This window comes from Bombus terrestris, chromosome 14, assembly GCF_910591885.1.
Source record: "Bombus terrestris chromosome 14, iyBomTerr1.2, whole genome shotgun sequence".
Classification (NCBI taxonomy): Eukaryota; Metazoa; Arthropoda; class Insecta; order Hymenoptera; family Apidae; genus Bombus; species Bombus terrestris.
This window is the reverse complement of record NC_063282.1, coordinates 10489511-10514053: the sequence shown is the minus strand read 5'-3', so window position 1 is coordinate 10514053 and position 24543 is coordinate 10489511. Positions and strand designations below refer to the sequence as shown.

The window sequence follows — 24543 nt, the reverse complement described above, 5'->3', positions numbered from 1 at the left end:
TTTTTTACAACTAAAATTTTCAGATCATGGTGGGAATTTTTAACCACACATGAAATTTTGCGTCAGGGGAATATAATTAAGTGATACGTAAAATTTTTCGGAACTGAAATTTTTATGTTCCGAGAAATTTTTTTAACTAAAATCGTAGTTCTAAATCAAAAGAACATAACTTGGGAAGATGTAGCAGGAAAAATTGCAATTTTGTATCAGGAAAATATGGATATGATTTAGAATAGGCTTTTAATACAATTTATACAATAATTGTACACCTTTTTGAAACTCAAATTGCTGTAATATACAATATACTTAAGTCTAGTGCAATATAGATATAAAGTATCTTTAAACGGCAAATGAATTAACAATCAATGTGACTTAAATAATTTACTGAAGCTTCGCTGGGTTGCAAAGATGATACGATTTCTGTAATAGAAAATATGAAAATAAAGTATAGAAATATTATCAATATTATACTGTACGAATTTAATTGCACATATATAAAAGTTATATAAACCATACTACGCAATAAAGAATACATTTGTAATGTTAATTTATCAATGATAATAGTTATCTGTTATATAAAATTATTAATAAATTAGTTTTATTACAAGAAGTAGTGCCTTCGAATTTGCATCCAAATAAAATAGAAGTTTAATTAATAACAATATTTAACTTTGACATTTTTAAAGTAATAGTGAATATAAATTAATAATATACATTTATAATAATAAAAATTAGATTTACCATTAGTTCCATTGACAAAATTAAATACAACCATTTATGATTAATGGAACAAAAATTAAAAATTAATACGAAAAGATTTCTTAAAGAGTAAAGACAAGAAAGACCTTTTAAACAACATTTAAATGATTCACTCACCTCAGAATACCTAAAAAGCATTTAAGGACTATCTCCAGAGTCATCCATCTCTACCGAAGATTTGAAGGAAATTGACAGTGTGCGAAATTTCACGACTTTTCTCGAGTATTTCCATCGCTATTTTTTAAATTTCTCATAGCAATTATTCGACGCCGGACATAATGCTGAAAATTAGTAAATTTTTATTTCTAAACAAGCAAAGGAATTGATAAAAAATTCTTTAACGTGTTATATCTACTATTAAAATTCACGAAATGAGAGGAATATATAATCGGATATTTGTTGGTTTTATTTGATATTCATTGTCATTTAATTCGAGAAGAACGATTTTTTTGTTGCACCACTTTGAGGTAAAATATATTTTCCATTGAAAAAAAATTTCATTCCGGCCTTCTAATTTATCCCCCATGTTGCATCGCCAAAAATTCCGCGTGATTTTTAATATCCATTGACTTTATTTTATTCACATTAAAATTTAACGTTAAAATCTCGTGTCTTTATTATCCTCACGAATTTCATACGGTTTACGTTCGATATGCAATTATGAATATATATACATATATAATCTATGTCTTTAATTTTGTTCCCAAAAACTACGAACATCCGTAGTTCTAAATAATGAAAATTTAATTAATGCGAAACGTTTGAACAATCGAACTCTCCACTCGAATATCTCATCCTCCGTTTCCTTCGAAACTTCTATCGAAACTTCCATCCCACCACGCATTACCTCGCCTCACCTTCTTCAATAATGCAGCAGGTGAACGCAGCTTATCGCAAAACCTTCTCTGTGTCGCAGGATGTACCTCCGAGCTTCCATCGACCCCAGTCCAGACTGGGATACGAGGAACGTCCCCAATCTCGCGTGGGATATACCTCGGATTCTAGGTGCGCTAGCGGACTCGGGTACGATGACACGGGAGGTGGCTACCTGGACCAGAGCGATCCAAGGATGTATTGCACCAGCGGTTACTGCATGGGTGACACCATGATGGCCGCGAGCAGAGGCGTCTGCGGCGAGGAGGTTGAACTAGACATGCGGAGGCACATCCAGGCATGTGCCTGCACCTGCAACCACATGGGCTACGGGAACTACATGGACTATCAGGTAAAGTATCCTTTTAATCGATTCGTCTTTATTAATTATATGCAACTATGTTCGAGCGAATGGATCGTTTTTGCTAACGTTACCGTATTGCGGCAGCGATGATTGCTGCTTTGGGATATCGTTTGGAAAATCAAAATTAGGATAAATATAAAGACCGCGACTAGTGTAACGTACAAAAAATATTTGCACTGTAAAGAATTTGATCAATACTTAGTTTGATATAAAAAGTCGACATTTATCCTAGACACTCGCATAATGTTACTCTTATTAGCACACTAATTTGAACGTCACGTCACAGGCATCGATATGTGTATTCAAACATTTCTCTCTCGTTTGTGCACCACACTCATCAGAAGGATTATTTCTAGCAGAACGGGTGGGTTCACGGTGCTAAATGAAATTTAGCGTTCGCGCCTTTGTTTTGGGGCCGGATTATCGGTCGTCGGGAATTAAATTGTTTCTGTGGTCGCATTCGTGCAAAAGTAGCGTGTTAAACGCGAGAAAGTTAAAACGAATGAAATATATTGCTGGAAGTACGACCCCTCTTCCAGGCTTTTCAACGTTAATACCATTCGCCTGGATATATCAAACTCGATTTCAAAATTCTGCCAGCTGGCAATTACAAGGATTGACCAGCCGAGTAATAAATTCGAACGATGAAGTAGAGTGTACAGGGGAAACGCTTGTTTACAAACTACAATAATCTCGTTTCGATGATGTTTAATGATGTTCAACGTCTATTTAATGTTTGTGGTGAAGTCGAAGACTGTAGGGTTTACTATGTTCAGTTGCAAAAAGATGATATTGTACATTGTATTAAAAAAGAAAATTGTAGAAGTATGAACAACTCACGAACAAAGCTATTTTTTCTAACAAACGAGCTAATGCACGTAGCGCTGAAAGAGTTTCAAATTCAAATGCTAAAATCACTTACTCCTCCTAATAACCTGCTTCCTACTAAAATACAACCTACGCCTACATTTCGATCAGGATTTCGAGCAAGTACGACGAAAGTTCAGCAGCGACGCCCCATTTATGCCTCGGAACAGCCACTTTTTGATTGCTTTCCCATCTGTCGAAAGTAAACGTTTTAACGTTAATGGCACCGGCCGATCTGGTTCACTTGCATGAGAAAAGCTGGACGCGGCGTGTTCGTCGGGGCCTGCTTCGACAAACGACGATAGTGTCCAACTTTCAACTTTCAACGTGTCCAAACTTCATCGAACGAATGGCTTTTAAGTCCTTGACTCTGAAACTGGATCCTGAAGAAACTCTGCCGTACGCTTTACCAGAAGACTGAGTTTCAACCCTGTCGTACACTTCACCAGAAAGACACGCGAACCTCGACGTCGCGCCATCGTGTCTGAACGCTTCAGAAAAAGTAACGATGATTCTGAGTATTTATTATAATTTGTCTCTTTATGTCGAAATCATAATCGAAACTGATATCAAATCCCATATATCACCTACAAACTCATCAGAAAGGGTAACATTAGTTTCGAACTGACTAACATCCAGGAAATCAAACTTTCCTGTACTTTATGAGCGATACATCGGGCCAGATCCTGAGTCAACAAAGAGTTCGACGATCGGAGATCGTGAGATCGTAGAAAACCGTGAAATATTGCTTGCTTTCGCGTTGACGCACCTCGCGAGGCATCGCTCTAACAGAGATTACGGATATATATCATTTCATAAGAACGTTCCGTCGTTGCGACACGGCGTTCGTCGCGACGCAAAGAAACAAATAACAAGCACGAACGATAGCGACTCGTCGAACTATTACATTTCGTGCTCCAATTCTCAACCAAGCTTTTTCCCACTCTGTCTCTTTTCGCCCTATCTAAGCCCTGCTCGTTAATGCCGCTATCGCGAGTAATTCATTGCTAGTCTGAAAAATTCTCAAAGAATTTCTCGTCTGCCGCGGCTATACGCTTCCTAGTTTCTGGCAGCGTCTTCTTGTCTTTTATATCGGACCCTGAAATTCTTCTGTGAAGTCGACGAACACCGTGGCCGCGATAGAATGGAACGAGTGAAAGACGAAAGAGGGGAAAAAGACAGGCAGAAAGAGAGAGCCAAGGATAAAGAAAGGATGGTGAGGCGGCACTCAGTTTCCGGCGAAAGAAAGGACCCGACGGCGTTATACTTTAAGTCTTTACGATTACGTACTTGCGATAACGTACGAGCCTTCTATGGAACCTCTACAAAAGGCTACTTCTCTTATAGAGGGCTATGGTGGGCGTTTGTTGTCACCGCGCTTTCTCTATCCCGCATACTACTTCGGCTGTGTGCTTTGGGGAAAATTTGAAGGTTCCCTGATGCCACGGGAACGCGTCCAACTGCGATGAGAAAGATCGATTGTTCTTTTGTCGATCCGAGGAAAATATACGTCAAGGTTTGGCCAACCTTTGTCCAGGACGGATAGTGGAAAAGGATCAGGGGAATAATGTTTGTTTTCACCACTTCCTCTTTTCTAGGGCTCTTTTACATGACTGGCGATTAAGGGACTTTACAATTCTTGACAATTCGAAGATAGATGATAGGCTAATAATCGTGAATTTGTTATAAATGAGAGACGAAATAAGGCAAATCGCATTTTGTCTAGATAAGATATAAACGTCTAATTGTGTTCGATATGAAACGAATAATTTTTTGTTTGTTTCAAAATAAACGACGTTTCAGAAGATTCTTCTTGAGATTAGCTACCGTACGATTGTGTATTATGCATAGTGCACATATTGTAAAAATGATTGAAATTATAATACGCGAAGATTTCGAGAGCGTGAATTTATTATATCGTAGTTTATAATCATTTACATTATAACGTTATTCTCTATCGCAATACGTTTTCATAGTTTGGAAAAATATAATGGGCTTTTTGAAACAATAAACGTGGCCTATTATTCGATAAAAAATAGTAATGACTGAGTTACACCATTATGATTCTTGTCCTTCCAAATAACAAACTACGTGCTCGACTGAAACATCATACACGGCAATGTTTTAATTAAATCCAACGCATTCGTCGCAGTAAACATTGGCCAATTATTGCAAATTAAATAAAAGAATACCGAATATTCTTCTTAACAAACTTGGCCTCCATTTTCATTAAGTAAAAAAATTCTCTGATATTCTCTGCAAGTTAATTAATTCCCCGTCCAAAGTGAACCATTTAAATTTCCGCTTTTCCCCCTCCCCTCCTCTCCCTAACACTCGTACTAATTTGAAACGCTTTAAAGTTGCTTCCTGGCCGCACAAAAAGAGGAAGCGACGAGGCAAAATAGGTGGCCCCTCTTGTTCCGGCTTGTTGCGAGCTTCGCAACATTGTTTCTTTACGATTATGCACGGTCCATCCGAGCGAACTTTTCCTTTAGCGGGGATCCGTGTTAGAACGCATCTTTTACACATGACTGGGACGGTAAAGCTCGAGCATCTCCAGGAACCGTAGCAACCAACACCAAAAAAATTTCAAGACTTGTAGTGCACCTTTCCAAACGATCTATTATATATATTCTACACTTCCAGCCTTTCTTTTTGTGCGTTTAATATACACGCAAGCGTCTTACAGTTTCTGTGTTTGTTGATTATAGCAGTGATTGTGAGAAACGTTCTCATTTTGTTAAAAAAAGTTCATTTTCGATATTTTTGACTCTGCGGTAACAAAGCGTGGTGAAAAAATGAATCGCGCTGTAGAGTATCGTATACTATAGCTGAGGAAAGTAAATAGAGTCTGAATAACTTTAAATGACTAGGCATTTATCAATTACTAGTAACTTATTTAATTCAAGCTCGCTTGAGATTAGTCGACTAAGACCTGGACGTTAATCAAATTTCTTTAACTATTCCAATCAATTGATTTCACTTATAGAAATCGAATTGCGACTGCAAAACAAAAACCATTGGTAAACATAACACTGTTCGCTCATCGGTGGCGTAAATTGAACATCATCGAGAGCAAGTTCAGCAGGCAATAGTCCAGGTAAATCAAAGAGTAGAAACGAGTGAAAAAAAAAGAAAGAGCGGGGAAAAACATAAAATATTAAAAGTAGAAACTATGAAAGAGGGAAAAAGCGCGCGAGAAAACTGTCGCAAAGAAGTGGCCGGGGGGAAATGCTCTCTCGTGAAAACGGATTCTTTTGGGCAAACCGCGCGGTCCTCTGGCTCGAACTTCGCTATCGTGCTCTCGTTTGACCGGGCAAGCCGCGCGGTTAAAGTAAAAACACACACTCACACGTCCATCCACGCACATATACACAAGTTACACGTACAAAGCGGAACAGAGAAAGATACGAATAGAGGAAAGAAAAATTCATTTTGAAATGGCGCTGCCCACGGAGATGCTACACGTCGAACTCTAGTGTCCTGGTTCGTGGTAGCACCGTGAATTCTGGCTGACTGCCAGCCAGTTGCAAAAGGACCGGAAGAGATCCAGCAGCCAGCACGAGGGGTTGGCTGCGGGGGTGGAGCGATCGCGCGCAAAAAAAATGACACGCGCGTATCTATCATCGTAATACCTGTCAGAAGCGGCCGTGTGTGCGTGTATCCGGTTGCATATACGCTGTCACATACTTGCGCACAGCTGGACCCGCGTGTGTTTGCACGGCCGTTCGCGTGCGAGCAAAACTTTTCGAAAACTATTCCGGGCCAGGTAGAGAATCCATTTTCGGACGTTGCTGCGGAGAGAAAAAGAGGGTGAGCGAGGGTGGCACGTGAGAGAGATACCGGATGAAGGCAGACCAATGGAAAAAGACAAGGATGCAAGGTGCAGAAAGAGTAGAGAAAGGGAGAGGATGAAAGAGAGGAACGAAGCGTGCATGCAGGAAGGCAGAAAGTGAATCGTGCGGCAAGAAAGAAGGAGAGATGCACAGGGTGCACGGTACCAGCCCGGGGGATAAAGGGGCAACGTTACTACTGCACTGCAGCAAGTAAACTTCGGCAATATACATATGTATATTGGTCTGTGTGTGCATTGGCGGCCGTGCAAGCGGGACGCACATGGGCATAGTCAGGTCCTTTGATGGAACTCGTATATCTCCTTCTTTTTTTATCGTTGTTCTTCCCTGATTCTGATTTACATACCGTTCGGACTCCAGGTACCATTTTACATATGTGTCTGTTTCTTTTGTGCAGTTTTTTGTTTCGGTTTTTCGGCCATGGCATACGTTTACATTGATTTTTGTCGTCTCTAACAAGCCGGTGCAGGTGTGACGAAAGGTTCGGAAGGGGTTGTATAATCGCTTTGTTTTCACTATCGATCGCTCTGGTTAGTTTGAATATTTTTTCATTTGTGTAGGGAAATAGCGTTTTGCGAATGAAACGGTTCGCCGTTAATAGGAATTGTTTTTTAAGGGCTGGTGTACGAGATCGTGGTGAAAAGGTTGAAAATATATCCAGGTGTATACCTGGCCATTATCGGGCAGTTATATTCATTGGCAATGGAAAAAAGCAGCTTTAAGAGTTCTAATTAGCGTTTGAATCTTATTTAGTGGAAGTTTATTCAACACTGAAATATGTATATCGCGTAAACGAAAAATTTATTATTATTTCTTGTATATTTTTACGGTGCAGTCATTTCGCCTGCGTTCACTGAATGTGATAATCACGATGTTAATTAAATATTCAAAATTAAATAATAGTTTTACGTTTGAATGGTAATGCATATAATATCTAAACTTAGCTACTTTTATTTTCTATGCTTGTAATATAATAATCTATAGATCCCAGAAGATCTAAAACAGATTAACCCGCAGCTGGTATCGTTGGGACACAGGTGACCACAACAGTTTGAGTTAGATACAAATTAGGTTATTTAATTTAAATTTGTAGATACATAGCGTACATATTTTATATATTACGCAATACAATTAAATAACATAATCCAGACTTGTACAATATAATGAAATATACAATAACAAAATATATGAATAATGTAATAAAATGTTTAATAAATTAAACGTATGATCATTTTCTGAAAAAAATATATTCACCCAATACAGTTGTTATTTAAATCAATTTAATTATTGAACAAGTAGCACTCTAAAAATAATTATTCTAATGAAATAGTATTATACTGAATTTACTAAATTCTACATTACCCCATATTGCTTTCCTTTACGTAAAAATATAAAAATCATCATCAAAAGCAAGTAAACTATTTCTCGTATGGCCAATTAATTTGTTTCTGTTGTGTTTCGAGTTATCTTGTCACACTTCATAGCAATTCACTTCTATATCAATTATAATGTCATGAATTTCTCAAGTAATATCCTTAATATTTTCTGGCATTTCCAAACGATATCTATCGGGATTATCTGGTAGAAAGGGAAAGTTATTCGAGCTAGGATGAACCGCGTTATACCACCATAGCTAGGCACTTGATTGGATTCGAAATATTTGACACAATAATGGTTTTCCATGTTCTGGGGTGTTTGAGAACTACGTAAAAGGGATTCTACGGATTATATCCGGGAATTTCGTGCTGCCAGAGGCTTTCGGGCTAACCATGATCTCTCGAGCTCCTCAAGATCTCGACTTCGTATAATTATGTCGAGAGAGCGAGACACGCTACGATGGATCGCGTTATTCTCGTCAAAAAGTCACCGTGCATGACTATGAATAGGGGTTAGTTTCAAGTACTACCTTGGAAGCTAACAACCTTCTGTTCATGTTTCATCGTAAACGACCTGAGAAGTGCCATCTCGAAAAATCATATTCGCCATTTGCAATTTACGAATATACCTTTAGAAACTATTGTATTAAACGATTTTTACGTTTATTTTATCGTAACCTTTTAAAACTACATATCTTTAGTTTCCAATTATCGTAATCCTTATCTTCAGATTTTCTTGTATCTAAAGCTGAAAATTTTAAATCTTCCATCGAGCTGATTAATCTCAGTGAAGATAACGAATTGCTCGAAACAATTAAAACTTATGTATCTAGATGACTCTGTGTACTTTGTACGGTGATATTTGTACAGAATTCAATTTGTATAGGTCAGAAAGCGGGCGTAATAAAATCCATGTGCAATTCGTAATTATTTTATGCAGCGTATAAATGTAGCTTTCTGATTAATGTTAGCTTGTCGTAAAAGTAAAAATGTAATATTGGATTAGGTAAAAATAGAATAGAAAGTTATTTTATCATCAGAGATTCTAATTTTAAATAGTCACACTGATGCAAATATTTTCTTCTTACTTATTGAATTGGTATATTTGTAAAAATACGAGGTTCGCTATTTAAAAAATTTTATGTCATCTTTCTTAACAAAATAAATAGTGGTTTCTTTTGTGTTGAACTTCGTGTTGAATTTCATTTATACAATATTTCAATGGTTTCGACATTGATCAATTAACAAACTTTGAAAAGACATTTTCCTGGGTTCTGGACATTCATCATTTATGTTATTAAATTCTACGAGAATGACATTTATGCTTGCAATATCGCTGTATTAATATTACATATCAAATTGTCGTGTAATATGAAGCAAATTAGAATTATACCCAGTGACTCATAAATACACGTCATACTCCAGTAGTTGAAGCCCCACGCAAAATAAATAAAAGCATTGTACAAGTATATGTCCTACATACCTTACTTTTAATTATGGACTTTCTGTATAATACAGAATTAAGTATGAGATCAAGTAGAAGGCATTGATTATGAAATGTCGACCATTACAAATTTGTATTATAAAATCCATCCATAATGTTACATGAATAGTTCTGTGAACTTATTAATTATTACAATAATGAAAATACTGCTTTAACACAAATATCCATCAATCTAGAAATTAAATTGCATCGACTAAATTCCAGTATCCATTAACATTTGTAAAACAATAGCAGGAAAATTAAATTTTGCCTAACATTTTAGCTAAAATTTTATCCCCTATCATCGACACAGACCATTATATTGAGTGCATGATAATGTTGCCCGAAGGAAATTATTGGCCGTTATTAATCGAATCAAGTAAAATTTACATTAATGTTAACGTTATAAGCATATTTAGTTTATTATGATCATTACTGCAAATATGTATCTTTTGGTACGAAATTACTATTTTGATATTATGTGTTACATCACATTAATTACACCATTTCGTTATTTGATCTTACTATAATTCTGCAGTCACGCGCAATAAAAAAGAATGGTTTAAATAAATGTTATTCACTTTGATAAAAGGTATCCGAATAATATAAAATTAATATCAGCTCCTACTTAAAGAAAACTAGATGCCTCTTTCTGCACTCTACAACTCATCATAAGAAAACTGATTGCATCCCAAATAATTAGTCCCTATATACCATTTAATTGCAGCAAAAATAAAATCGATATCTTCATTAGTTACTGAGATAACAACTCGTAACACTTTATTTGGATCCCCCTGTATATATGAGAATTTTCTACGCTAAGTGTATGAATACATTTAAGAATAACTGTACTTACTTACATCATACATGTATCAACGCACAAGCTCGCGTTTCGACAAGGCGAGATACGACTGAGACGCCAGTACAAGGAACATTCGAAATCAACGTTGTCAAAAACTTCAATAAATCCCGGTTAGATCTGAGAATTTCGAATTCATGGCCATTCGGTTGGCGTGCGTCTCGAAGGGGTAGAGCATTGCCGGAATATTCAAGCGTCGTTTCGTTTCACGACGGATATTGGATTTTCTGTGTTTCCGCGTGTTGGATTTGAGTTGACCCCGAGCTTGCTTGTTGACATAAGTGCACGACATAAGTTTTTTCCTCCCTCTCTCCCCTTCTCTTTATTTTTTCTCCAGTTCTGATCTAGCTGACGACCGCGGTTCGCAGAAGTATACAACGTTATTGTTGCTTATCTAGTGGTTGTTTAAGGCGGCTTTAATACTCCGCGTCTCGACGAGGCCGGAATTTTTTATCGCGCTTTCTCTTTGTCATTAAGCATCATACACCGCTGCCCGACTTGTAATTTTTCTTTTCCGTTCATCTTCCAGCCGGTATTTCGCGGCTTTGTGTTTCGCTAATAAACAATGACTACAAAAGTGAATTACTCATTGGAATAGAAGATATTTTATTTAATAAAAGTATGCTATTTCACGGGAAGAACATTAAAATTAAGGAACTGTTTTAATCTTTTCCTTAATCATAAGCAAAATACATATAAACAATATTTTATTAAGACCAAACTCAAAAAGTTATTACCTAAATAGTGGAAAAAAAACATTTGTCCATTATTTTCTACTTCAATCTTTCTACTTCAAGTCAAATTCCTAAAAAATTTAGTTTTTCTAGTTACGTTACTCTTTTAGGAAACCGATGGTATCCTTTCGGAAAATAAATTTTAGCTTTAAAGGAATGAGTATATCTCTTTTCTCAACATCAGGCATTACATAACCGTTAGCGTTTAACAGCTGCGCATTCAGCTTTACGTGAAAATGACAAACGATAACACGAACACCAGCAAAGTTCGCAGATGTTAAGATTATCTTTTCAACTGGTCGATGTAAAGGATTTTCCTCTTTACGGGCGTGTGCACAAATCGTAGAAGCTAATGGAACATCTGAGCTCTAAATCTACATACATTTTGTAGCTTTAATATTCCACGTGTTGAAACAGAACCACGAATAAATATATTTCCCTTGACACTCACTGTATCTCTTTCCGTTTGCGTTAAATATTTCTACAATCTCGTATTTAATCTTGTATCACTCTATGCGAAATTTATCCAAATTGTTTCGCGTATCTATAAATTGCACGATAAAATATTAAGAAATAACTTTATTTCGACAAAGTAACGAAAGAGATAGCCAGCAAAATTTATTGAATCAATTTAAAGTTTACATCGCTTGCGTAAAATTTATTGAAATTGCCCAGATGCTAAAATTTATTTCAGTTTAAAAATTGATTTTCAACTAATTCCATCTCTTGTATCGTTTTGTCGAACGTATCGTATTGTACCTGTAAGCGACTTAGTTTATGTAAAATTTTATGAAATGTATTAACTTCTAAAGTTGTCACAACGCCATTGCAAATTGCATAACATTTTTGAAGTTGAATTAAACGACTCGGTTTTTGTTGAGAAGTTAAGAGGTTTAAGTTGGGGTCAGTCCATTAGACTACTTAGTATAGAAAGATTTTGAACAAATTGCAATTGATCGAAATTACAAAGAAAAAAGTAAAGGTCGCATTTTCCAACTTTTTTACCTGGGTTTTTAATGAACATTTGTATCAGCTACATATATGCTGAAAATTCATTAAGGTCAGTTAACCTTGCTATTAGCTACAAATGGGTAAAAGTAGCAAAAATCGCAGTTTTCACGCCTTTCAGATTAAAATTTACATCTTTTGATGCCTGTCACTTGTTTCCGTATCAACCGATTTCAATATAATTTTCAGCATATATACATATAACTGATATAAATATTCAAAATGTGTTGTTTAAATGTTTATTACAAGCCCAGATAAAAAAATTGGAATTTGTGACCTTTACCTTGTTCTACATGATTTCTACCAATAGTAATTTTTTTCAAAAATATTTTTATACGTCATTTGGTAAACTAATTCTCGTAACTTCTCAAAAAGAACACAAGTCATTTGGTACAACTTTAAGAATGTTATTCAGTTTTAAAGGGTGTTGCAGCTGCATTGGAAGTCATCGTATATCTTTAATGAAAGATGTTTCGCATCAAACTTTTGAATATTTTCAATTTATGAGCACACATGAGCATATTATACATAATTATAAAATTTTCGACAATTAAAAGTTAAATCATACTATCAGTTTTCAGTTTGCAACTAATTATTCCGCGAGATAATGTTCATATATAATGGAAAGTCATACGATCAACATAAGACTATAGAACACAGTATCCCTAATTTCGAATAGAACTGTTACGAGAGAAATAAACTTTCCGCTTAAACTATGCAAGAACTTATGGTTCACTTTAGGATACTATTATACCGCTACGAAACTGTCTATAGTAACAATTATCAATTCCTAGTTTGCAGTTCAGAATGAGAAACCTTACTCAATTAGGATTTTTCCTCTTGTAAGTGAGCAAATTTACGTTTATGAGCGATTAAAACTTTATTCCTGTTAAAAATGAATATCTGCAAACATTTACAATGCAACAATTTATTAAGAAGAAATGAATACAAGTGGCATTAATTTTCAATATTGCTAAATTGTATAAGTTTGTATAAATGTTTGAATAATTCTATAAAAATATTAAAGTCATATACAATGTCGTGTAAAAATAACCAAATCAAATTAATTTTACACATTTACGTTCAAAATTACAGATCAGAGAAATTTTAGTTAATTGATAGTGAAAGATATTAAAGTTATAACAAATAAATACTGTTTACTATTGTATATGTATTTATTTACTTGTCACGTTAATATGTTTAAGAATAGATGGAAAAATCTATTGTATTTATTTAGAAATATAGATAAGTGGTGCAGCTACTAACAATTGTGGTATCATTTAAAATTCTAAAAATGAGAATTTACCAGAAACATCCAATCGAATGTGTCTGCGACAAATTCGCGACCGTTCTTCCAGCAAACGCGCGCGATGAAATTATTTTTGAGACACGATGGACCCCAGATATTAGTTGAAGTTTCTTCTTCAACCGAGTGGAAGTTAATCGAAGTTTCCGCGTTGAAACTTCTTCAGGAGTTCCTGGCTTTCTTTTAACCTGTCTACGTTGCCGCAGAAGATTGGAATTAGTTCTGGGTTACGTGCGACTGAGACGAGTTTAACACTTTTCGAAATTTTGGTAGAGGTGTAAAACATGTGTATACACAGAGCTAAGGCTTTCAATTATGGCTGTGGCGACACTGTGGTTACGAATTATTGCGCTATAAGCCGTACAATTTGATATTTCAGCGATCTAACTGATCTAGACAAAATTGAATTTGGATAGCGACCCACAGACACATATAAAAATTTATTGTAAATTGAATAAAAATTCCCATATCCGAATAACGTAGTTTTCGTATAATTAAAGCCAACATAGGTTTGGTTAAAGACATATGCATGCTTTCGATAATAATAATAGAAAAAGATCTAAAATGTCTCATTTTATCTAATTTGATAATAGAAAAATAGTAGAAAGGTAATAAAACATTATATACTATGTATATAACTACATCTGGCTACGTTTGTTCGCATATACATAGAAATTCCTATATTAATTCGCGGAGCGATGTAAAATTCAAAGTTTGGACTTGAGGAGAGAACGATTGTGAGCTTCGTGTTCATAATGAGAACGTGCTGCTTTGAATTTATTTAATGCGAATTGAAAGTTTGATAGCCTAATACGCGGGTAACGAATATTCATTATATAACAATATCGGAGCCAATCAGACCTCTGACAAGTATAATAATTTATTAAAGTACAGAATGCGATCATTTGCGATACAATTCCGAAAATGGCTCTCTAATTTGTGTTTACCAGAGAACTGTAACGTGTGATAAAAAATTCTTTTTTCGAAAAAAAATTGCCTCCTTTGATTATATCTTTACTCGATATTGAAGCTAAAACGTCTTTATAATTTAAAAGATATTACTTGTAAAAATATTAAAATATTGAATATATTCAATTATTGTTTGTCCTAACAATTAGATATATTTTTAGTTACATCTAACAAGTTCTTTACACTTTTATGCTACTTTACGATAAAATGTTAAATGCCTTTAAGTCGTAAAATGACATTAACATAAATAAATCAACAAAAGTGTACTTATACGCACGAAGCAATCACGTTTCCGGACAATTTCGTGAAATTAACCGAACGAAACGTCGTATACTTAACGATAGAGAACCATTTCACAGGGCGATCATCTAATTACTCCTAGAGAGTGTCACGCTATTACTCAGTCCCGTGCACTGTATTAAGCGTCCGGAGAGAGAAACTTTCAGGCACCGTTCCGTTGCGGCAGTGCAGCTTTTAAGAAGAGCATTACGTGGCAGAGTCGGCTGTTTTGTAATTTCTCGCCGTGTCGTGTAATTCTAACATTATACGGGGAAACAATACAGGCGAAAAATTTCGAAACGTGACTTCACTCTTCGTCCACTGCCGGGAAAAATCGATTCTATTCTATTCTATTCTCTCGCATTTTAATCCTAACTTTCTCTCTGTCTCTCTGCGTGGTTGCCTTCAAGGTGCGATGGCTGTGTCTTTCATTCGCACTCCTAGTTAACAGCTTACGGTTTCTACTCCCTAACCCCGGAGTTTCATTTCTTCTTTCTGACGAATTACAGAAATTTTTTTAGCGGATTGTGAGCTTATTATCTCCCTCGTTTCGTGCCACTTTTATACCGCTCTTTGAAAAACTCTCTATTATTTCTGATAGTTTGGAATAGAATAGAATAATTACACCGCTCTTTTAATGCACTTGTTGGTTACATCGGTGAACAGTTACTTTTTAAAAGATAAATTTTCAGTTCAGTTCAGTCCAAATATAAGTTTGCTGGACTTTCTATAGTGATATACAAACGATATAAAGGAGGATATATTTCTAAAAGAAATATTTATATACATTCTTATTTTCCAATACATCATTTTTTATTAGATTCTACATTTCACGTGCATAGTATGAAATTTTTGTAACCATACAAAAGTACTATTAAATGATATGAAAATTATTATAAATGATACCAAATCTATATAAATGAAAATACCAGCCAGTGTAACTTCTTGCGATATTTCACAATTTAGCATGTCAGAATCATCATGTTTTAACAATATACGTCGCTATATTTAGCTGAAATGTGGAAAAAGGTCCGACAGAAAGGTGAAAAAGAGAAACAGTGAAAGAATAGGTGTCTATCGAAAGAAAGGTAAAGACGGGGCCTACGATGATTGGTGAGGCAGTCGGAAATGAGCGAACGACGAAAGGTTGCTGCAGGACGCGGAGGATAGCCAGCCATTGTACTCGCTAATCGAATTTTTCAAAATCGACGTCGCCGCCGTCTATTTCATTGGGTAGCGTGGCATTTTTGTAACGGGGCATTTTGCTTCTTTCATCCGGCAGCTTCGTTTTCCCCTCCCCTTTTACCGTTCTTTCCTCGTCGCCTCGATCAAGTTTTAATTGGGTTACCACAGTCCGGAAACTAAATAGAAAACGCCACAGCTGGATGCAATTAGAGCGTTTCGAGGTGAGAAATCGAACCAGAAAAAAAGAAACGTTAAAGACGCCGTTCGAAAACAGATTTCGATTGAACAATTGAACGATTCGGTTATTCTTTTAGTGGCAATTTTTATGGTGCTACGCGGACCTCGTTGTGTCTGTGATGCGTATCGTGAGTTTCATGAGCACTACAGCTACAATATTACGATTTTAGCTTCGTGGATATAATATTGCGGATTATTCGAAAAATTTGTAACGGATTTGGAGGCTACGTATTTTTATAAAAATTTTATGAAATAATGTAGTGTACTGATCCTTTTTAGAATTACTATTACAGTTGCTATTTATTAAAATAACGATTTCAAGAATTCTGGATGTTTAGAAAAGATCGGAATAAAGATCAGTTATGAAAACATTTATTACGATCATCATTCTATTAAATATCCTCTCTCATCTTGTTTTTTACGATTAAATCAGATTGGATGAACTATCATCCACGTTTAAACACTTTAATCTTTCTGTTCCAAGTAATTAGCTTTAGAATTACTTAAATGATGCACAGAAAAAATGGAGTTTCCTATATTGCTCTTTCGTTCTTTTTACTTGAAAATAAAGCAGATTGCAGAATGAAAAATTATATTTTAAGAATTGAATATGAAATATTAGACCATCACATACTTTTGTGATGCAGTGTATGTTTTCTTGGTAGATTATGCTGATTTGTCGATTAATCATTTTTCAACCTATGAGCTATACTACGTTAGAATGTCGATTGTCTGAACGGCGTTTAACCGAACATCCGATTACTGCAATGTCGCTTAACTGAACATTATCCAAACAGCGTACACGCCGCTTAATCGAACAACCAATTATTCGAACACCGTTTAGTCAGATAACGTTAATGAAGTTCTCACCAACTAGCATAACATATGGAGTACGTGAGTTTCTCTAAATTTGAATATATAGGACGTATAGGACGATAGTTGAGAATGCTCAGAATAAAGGTCCCCACAATAATACAGTTATATATGTATAGAAATAAAATCTTTATGACGATGCGCGTCAGGGACCAGTATCAGTATCACAGGGAACAATCATTCAGTTTGCCAAATGTGATTAACAATATAACATCGCGAATAACAGGAGGATGGGAAACGAACGTAGATGATATCCTCGAGAAAATTCCACCGGATTCCAAGCAGCGACTCTTTTCGAAATTTCATTTGCAATTTGCATCGTGTTACCGGATCGTTTCCTCCTATTCCGTGCTAGTCACTCTTCCGCAACCTCTCCTCTAGGTTATCCCATTAATCTGAAATCCTCGTTGGGTTGATATAACTTTCTTCCTACTTTTTTTCCCACTCGTGCACCTGTTGCCATCGAAATCGTTTTACGAGACTGATCGATGAGGGAAAAGGACGTTATATATTTAAAAGCATCTGCAACGCGTTCGATCTAGCCTGACCCTTTCATTCGTGTATGGGCATCGTTGTGGAAAAAGGTTTTGATAGTCGAGCAATTAAAAAGTTATACTCGACCATTTTCCGTGCATCTGTAAACGAATAATTTTTTGCGAGGTGGAGATCACAAACTATGGATCGAGAACTCTTCGCTGAATCTCGACAAATAAAAAACTTTCAAATTGTTGACATCGAAATTTTGTTGACGAGCCGGTGCGGTATCATGTGCAGACAAGACGATTAGTGTTTGCTGATAAATAGTGCTGGTAAACATTGCTTATTTGTTTTCTAGAAATTTTTTAGAGAGGATTTTTTTTTTATACAAAACATTGACAGTTGAGGACATCTTGGTGACATCGAATGCAAATATGTACAAAGCTGCTATCTATGGAAACGTGTTGAAAAGGAATTTCAGATTTAATAAAAATCTTATAATTTTTTAAATTATTGGGGTATATAAAAAAATTGCAGATTCTCTTTTAGTTTAGTTTAGTTTAATGTAAAGTACGATCTTCTATCTCTACTTTTTAATAATTATGGAAGATAGCATTGATACCAATTATCTATCGATCGATACGCGTGTGACACATTTTCCATATATTTCAAGAAGTCTCACTCTGAAACTTGAAACAGCCACAATTGAATGAAATATGCAAAAGGTGAAAGAGTGCAACATATTTCGCGTGTTACTTAAACGATATTTGCATTCACTGATATACATCACTGTATTAATACTAAACGCCTATTTATATATCGAAAGGAAATCTTTTTATAAACATTTACGTCATTGAAACCATATCCGCTTCTTATAATCACGAGCGTGGCACTTTATTTTAAACTTAAAACTTCCGCAAGGCAAAGCACTCTCATAAATACCAACCGCGACTATTTTTGTTGTATGCGACTATTCAACCTAACTTCCTAATTTTACAATACAATTTTAGTATTTGGATATGAAAAATGATATTTAATTCCAGTAATCACTATTTGAAAATATTTTTTAAAAACGGATCATATGTATATTAAAAAATAGTTTACATTTATGTTTTCACTCAGTCACTTCGTTGTTCAAACATAAGAACTAAATAAATGTTAATTTAAAATAACATTTTTCTGTTGCTTTAAATTAATATTTTTGCACTTGTTATTTTTAAAAATAAATTTAAAAAATATTGATTCTAAAGAATCTCTAGTATTAGAAGAAAATGAATAAATTTGAAAGATAAAAATGAAATATGCGTTTCGGGGAACGGACGCTAAACCATGAACCTTCGATATTAATCGGTAACAAGAGACGTTGAAAGTAAATCGATGAACGTGTCTAGTGCATTCACTGACGTCAATCGACGAAATGGTATAGGTAGATTCGAACTCGTCAAAGTAGATATCGAGTTTTGTGATCAGACAATATAAAGGGGAATATGTGTTATGGAGTGTTCGCAGAGCTGCCACGCAAGAACAATTCCATTTGAACCTATCCAAACGTTTTCTGTGATCATGCAGACATAGAATTTGCTATTACAATCGCAGAAATATTATTAAGATATTGTATACCTTATCATAATAATTTAAATTATTATTATCGTTGGATCTTAAATGCAAATCTTTACGCAGTGAATTCTTACGATAACAAAGTAAAATATATATAGAGAGATTTCTTCCACTCATTAAATATCATAATGGACGGTTTAGCTGAGGTATTTCACGTAATCCTCCTTACTATATGCATTCTATATATTTTTATACTTATATATTTCCCATAAATACATAAACTGTCGCTACTTATCGCTATCGATACACGAATTCCAAATGCAACAAAAAGTTCAGAAAAGGCGATTCAATATTTCCGCATGTTAATAAATAATCATCATCGTTAGAAGGATTTTCATTATAATAGTTGACATTTTATTATAGTCATAAGTAAAACTTCTCTTTTGATATTACCTCTCTTATGAATAAAGCAGACGTTAATAGATAAAAAAGTACTAACCTTTCTAACGATAACGAAGGTGTTAAACAGTCGTGGAAACTTGGAGTCGCTTTCTCCGAAGAAGAGCGAAATGAAGACGGAGGTGCAAGAAACGGCCTTCGTACAGCATCGTTGCTGAGAACACAGGGAAGAAAGGAAACAATCGGACATAGAAACAAAGCAGGAGACATAATTTATTACATACGACAACTTGGTCCTCCCGGAGGAGTAGAGTAGAGGCTGCATGTGATAACACTGGAATTAAAGTCACGGTGATTAACGGCCGCTACGATGCACGAATATAAACCGATGGTACTAAGGAGTTGCAAAGTTTCTGCGTTTACGAAAAGGAAAAAGAAGTATCGAAACTCTCTGGAAGAAAGCATAAAATTTTACGAATTATGATAAAGGTTTCCGCAGTTGGGGATATATAGGATGTTAAAACTGAGCTCTAAGATTTAGTGAGCTTATAGTACTCACCGAGAAAAATAAAAAATGTTTAATCAACGCACAGTGGCTCGCGAATATATTGAAACTCTTACTATAAAAAATCATTACGTGTATTGTGTGTATTATACAAAACATTTTGAAATTTCATTAACATTTCTAATTTCATTAGCATAATAATGAAGCACAACTGCTATGATCATATTTGATGTAAAGATGCTCCATCATATTTCTTAATGAATGTGAGACAACATTTAAATGGAATCTTTAGTGAGAGATAGATCAGAGAGGAGGTCCAGCAGAATTGCATCTTCAATCACCTGACTGGAACTTTATGGGTGTCATTTGTGAGCACATTTAAAGACTCTAGTCAGAAATAATGAACTAGACATATTATAACGAGTAAAACATCTCTATCGTTGATACCAGACCGTCCATGATCTGCAGATATTAATATTTCATATTGAAATGGAAAAAATACATCAAATATTTCTTACAAATGTGAAAACAATTTATCGTATTTCTCAGCGGAAGCATTGTTTTTTATGGCTTATGTTGTCCACCTCGCTTTTCGTCTCGAAAGTAACAAGGATATTTTTCGAAGGATATTTTTCAAAGTCAAAGGCTGAGCAGAAGAAGCTTGAGCACAATGTAAACCCCAAATAAATTCCAAAGCATGTTACGCTTTAATCGCCGCTAGTTACATCGCTTGAAACGCGAGAAGAAACGAGATGCCTGTCGGCAACGATTTTATCCTATTGATTTCGCGCGACCCACGCGAGAAGAGAGTACGACCGAGATGGAAGACCTTGACATCAATATCGGGCACAACAGCCACCTCCGTTTTCCCCACCCTCGCAACTATTCTCCAACAACGCTTACCCCACCACCGCACAATACATCCCCACTACTATGCGTTCTATCCCCACTCCATCGCTAGACGTGACCACGTGACACGAATCGGAGCCGAGGGACGGAGAAATCGGATGAGGTCGGCTCCTCTCGTAAATACTCGTCCATCTGAACCTCCCAGAAACATCTGGCCCGAATAGCCGGACGTAAGTTACTGGCGTAATATGGCGCGAGCTGTGAAATATTCCAGCTCGAAGCTCGCCGACGGCGACGTATATTTAAATAATTACACCCACACCGCCTGCCGTCCTCCATTCCATATTTTCACCTCCTTTAGCGTCCCACTCTTTCGGTGTAATTTCTTACGTGATACTCACCGGTGAGCGAGCAACCCTCTCGAGAGCGGGTTGCATTCCTTCAAAGGAGTGTTTAAGCGCTAAGTACAGGTATAATGGAAGAAACAAAGGGCGGTATAATATGTTTCGCACCGGCATTGTTCGATATAATGGCAGATTCGTTTGGCCTCGATTTTTTCTTCTACAATCACAATGATTTCGGAGATACTTTCTTAATTAATTTCACGGCGAAGATTATTATCAAATAAATTATTTATTAAAGTTTCTTTTACACGCTACTATGAGATTAATATCGTTAAAGTGATACTATTATTTGTTAATAGGCTCGGGCCGAATTTTTTCCTTTTCAAATTTATCGGCGTAAATCGAAAATGATGCAACACGCTCAATAGCTTTAAACTGTCGTTTCAACGTTCTGGGTAATTCATGGAAACCACATCAAAGGGTGACAGCATAAAAACGCTCGTATGACATAATGCTGTCTCGTGATAAAGCGCCGTTTAATCGCTTGTCCAATAAATGAGAAAGTATTCCCGATCTGGGCAAACTGCGTATACTTGTAGAAAGGAAAGTTTACGACACTACACTCTCTATATCTCGTTAAAGTTTTAGAAATTGATATGAAGTTAGAGCTCTGTTGTTATACTCGCAAAATTTTCATCCGCTTGTCAGAACCTTGCTCGTAAATTAGAAAACGAAAAGCCAAAAGAGCGTCCAAAATTTGCTTCTATAATTTCGAAGAATAATTTATGCGATGGCTACAACTAAACTCTTTACTTTCGTAGGTGATATCTATGTTTTCAGGGAAGCATAAATTATCAACATTGAGAAATTATTTCCTAAAACTAGAAATAATGACCATTTTCTATGAAATAATATATCAAAAAAGTGGGAAAAAGTTCCATATGACAAATATTCTCTATAGTAGGAAATACACATCGAAGTTTAGGAAATGAAGGATTTCACTCGAACATGAAATTACGATCTCGAGATTCAAGAGATGATCGCTATTCGAGCATAGGGATCGCAATAACCTAGCCAAATTTAACGTCGACTGGCCTTCGCGTCCAGAGTGAAGAACAACGAAGCGAAATCGCGATTATATGCAGCTCATTAACCGAACATTTACATGTCAGCATCGTTCGGAAGTGGCGTTTAATCGGGATGGTGATCCACTGTAGTACACGCAACAGAATTCCACTCGGTTATAATAACATTCCGTAATGCCCGTTCGAATGTACGCATATCCCGGCGCATTATTGGCAGCAGTATCGTTATACTCGAACGAAAAGGGATCGATCGATAGATGAGATGAGGTGGTTATTCAATTGCATAGGCATTTTCTTATTTGTAGTATATACCGGCATATTAACGGAGAAATTGAAACGATAAACGATGGAAGTATCAAAAAAAATGGCAAACGATTCTTTTAGTGAAAAAGATGTAACTTGATGGTGAATATGGCGGAGAAAATTATAAATGCTGGAATAATTTATTTTAACTTTTTGGGTTATCGTGAGATAGAGCTACGATATAAATCTTCATGAATTAAGAAATATTCAAATTAGCAACTTACATCTTTCTCAAAGATACCACAACCTTTTAAAATACAAAAATTCATTTTTGTCGAAAGGAATTCGTGGAATATGGCAACGTTAATATTTCCGTGGTACAATATGTGGTAAACAGGAACAGATTATCTTTCATACAATTAAATGGGAAAAAACATCCCAAGGAAACCAATCATGAACGTGGAAATCCGCGAAATAACTCGCACAGATCTGTCTATGTTTCTTTCCAGCTTTCTTTTCGCTCGACAAATGTTGCCACGCCAGTTTAACTCGTGTACAAATCTTTTTACCTTCAGCGAACAGATCTCGCAAACTTGATATGGAACCATAATACTTGGCCTTAACATCTTTTTTATACACAATCCCAAAAATCCTCAGAATAACGTCTTTCAAAAGCAGCATTGTCGCCTCGCTCCGTCATCGTAAACCGCCCAGTACGTGTTAACAATGCTATACATTGAAGCTCCTATTCTAAACCCTTAAATGATACACGATGATTTCAGCGTGCTCTTCTGCGATATGTCACAAAGCTTATGAAACAATCCGACAACCTGCAGTCGACAAATATCGCCAAAATTTATTAATCTCCTCTGAAATTTCTAAGACGACGAAGCAAATGCAAACGTAAATTACGAAATTTCTTAGGTAACACGCGAGGACGTCGCGTAATCCATCTCCTGCCGTTGGACTCTCCGCCTTCCGCGAGCAATTTGCCCAGAGTGGAAAGGCGGGATTAGCTTGAGGGATAAATATTCAGAAAAAGGACAAGGATGGGATTCGTCTTTTCGCAACGACGGCGGTCGACGATTTTTTAATCGAATTATCAGCCGCCGTCCGGGGGCGACCCTGATAAATGTGCACATTCGTCTAGCTCCCGGCTGTACCTTGGCCAATCTGAGCGCGGTGCAGTGCCGTATAACGTAGCCCGACCCAGAATTTATGGCCGCTACAGCCGCGACCTGCTCCCGCAGCTTTTCGACGCTACGGAGGTTCGCGCCGCGGTCTCGCAATAATTATTATCGAATTTCCATTCGACTCTCGTTTACCGCCATACACATGGCCCCTGGTCACACCAGGCAACCGTATCTCTGGTAATGGAGCCCGCCACCCCCATGTGAATATACGACCGATAGTAAAAAGAACGAATCGTGTTCAGACATGCGTTTTAATTGCTCCTGTTTGCATGAATGTGCCACGATGGTTTGTTTGCTGCGCCTTTTTTGCTCGTTTCATGGTGTCTGCAGGTTAATTAGTTCCTTTTGTTCAGATTATCTTGCGAGTAGATGTTACATAAAGATGCTATAGATTGGGAGATTGAACCCATTAACGTATAATTTTTTTTTATTAACCGGTTAGGAATGCACGCACTTTTTAGCTGGATCGATTCTCTATAAAGATTTCACGTATTTGTAAATATATTTTGTATCCAAATTTTGGACAATTTCGATCGCATTTTAATTCGCATAGAAAATATATGATTTATTTAAAAACAAAGGTAACAGGGACAGAGGTATTTCTATACGAATGTTTTTCATTGTCTCATTGACCTAAATTCTGAACGTATTGTACGTGAGTATTAGCCTCTATAGTTATTTTTCATTAAAGCAAGCTCATTCATAGGTAAAGCATTATTAAATTGTCCCACTGCAAATTATACTTTGATTACTAAGGATATTGCAATGAAAATAAAGCCAAAACAATAATTCACCCTTACGAATGTTGTTCACCCTTACGAATTGTGATTCTTTGGCTTCGGTAATCAAAACAAGCTTTAATTGT

The 24543-nt window shown here is 36.0% G+C and overlaps 1 protein-coding gene and 1 long non-coding RNA gene across 9 annotated transcripts in view; one reads left to right on the top strand and one right to left on the bottom strand.

The window, feature by feature from the left end:
• The window catches only part of LOC100647944 (dipeptidase 1), a 152706-nt gene that overhangs the window by 44290 nt on the left and 83873 nt on the right, over nt 1-24543 (top strand). For all 8 annotated transcript variants that reach the window (XM_048412037.1, XM_048412039.1, XM_048412038.1 and 5 more), the window contains one exon: nt 1676-1984. In XM_048412037.1, coding sequence (XP_048267994.1) covers nt 1676-1984 — 309 coding nt within the window. The remainder of the gene's footprint in view (nt 1-1675; nt 1985-24543) is intronic.
• Nucleotides 255-1765, bottom strand: LOC125386319. The gene is made up of 3 exons (XR_007226350.1): nt 1617-1765; nt 877-1040; nt 255-420 (listed from the first exon to the last, which is right to left on the bottom strand). It is a non-coding gene; the product is annotated as an uncharacterized LOC125386319 (long non-coding RNA).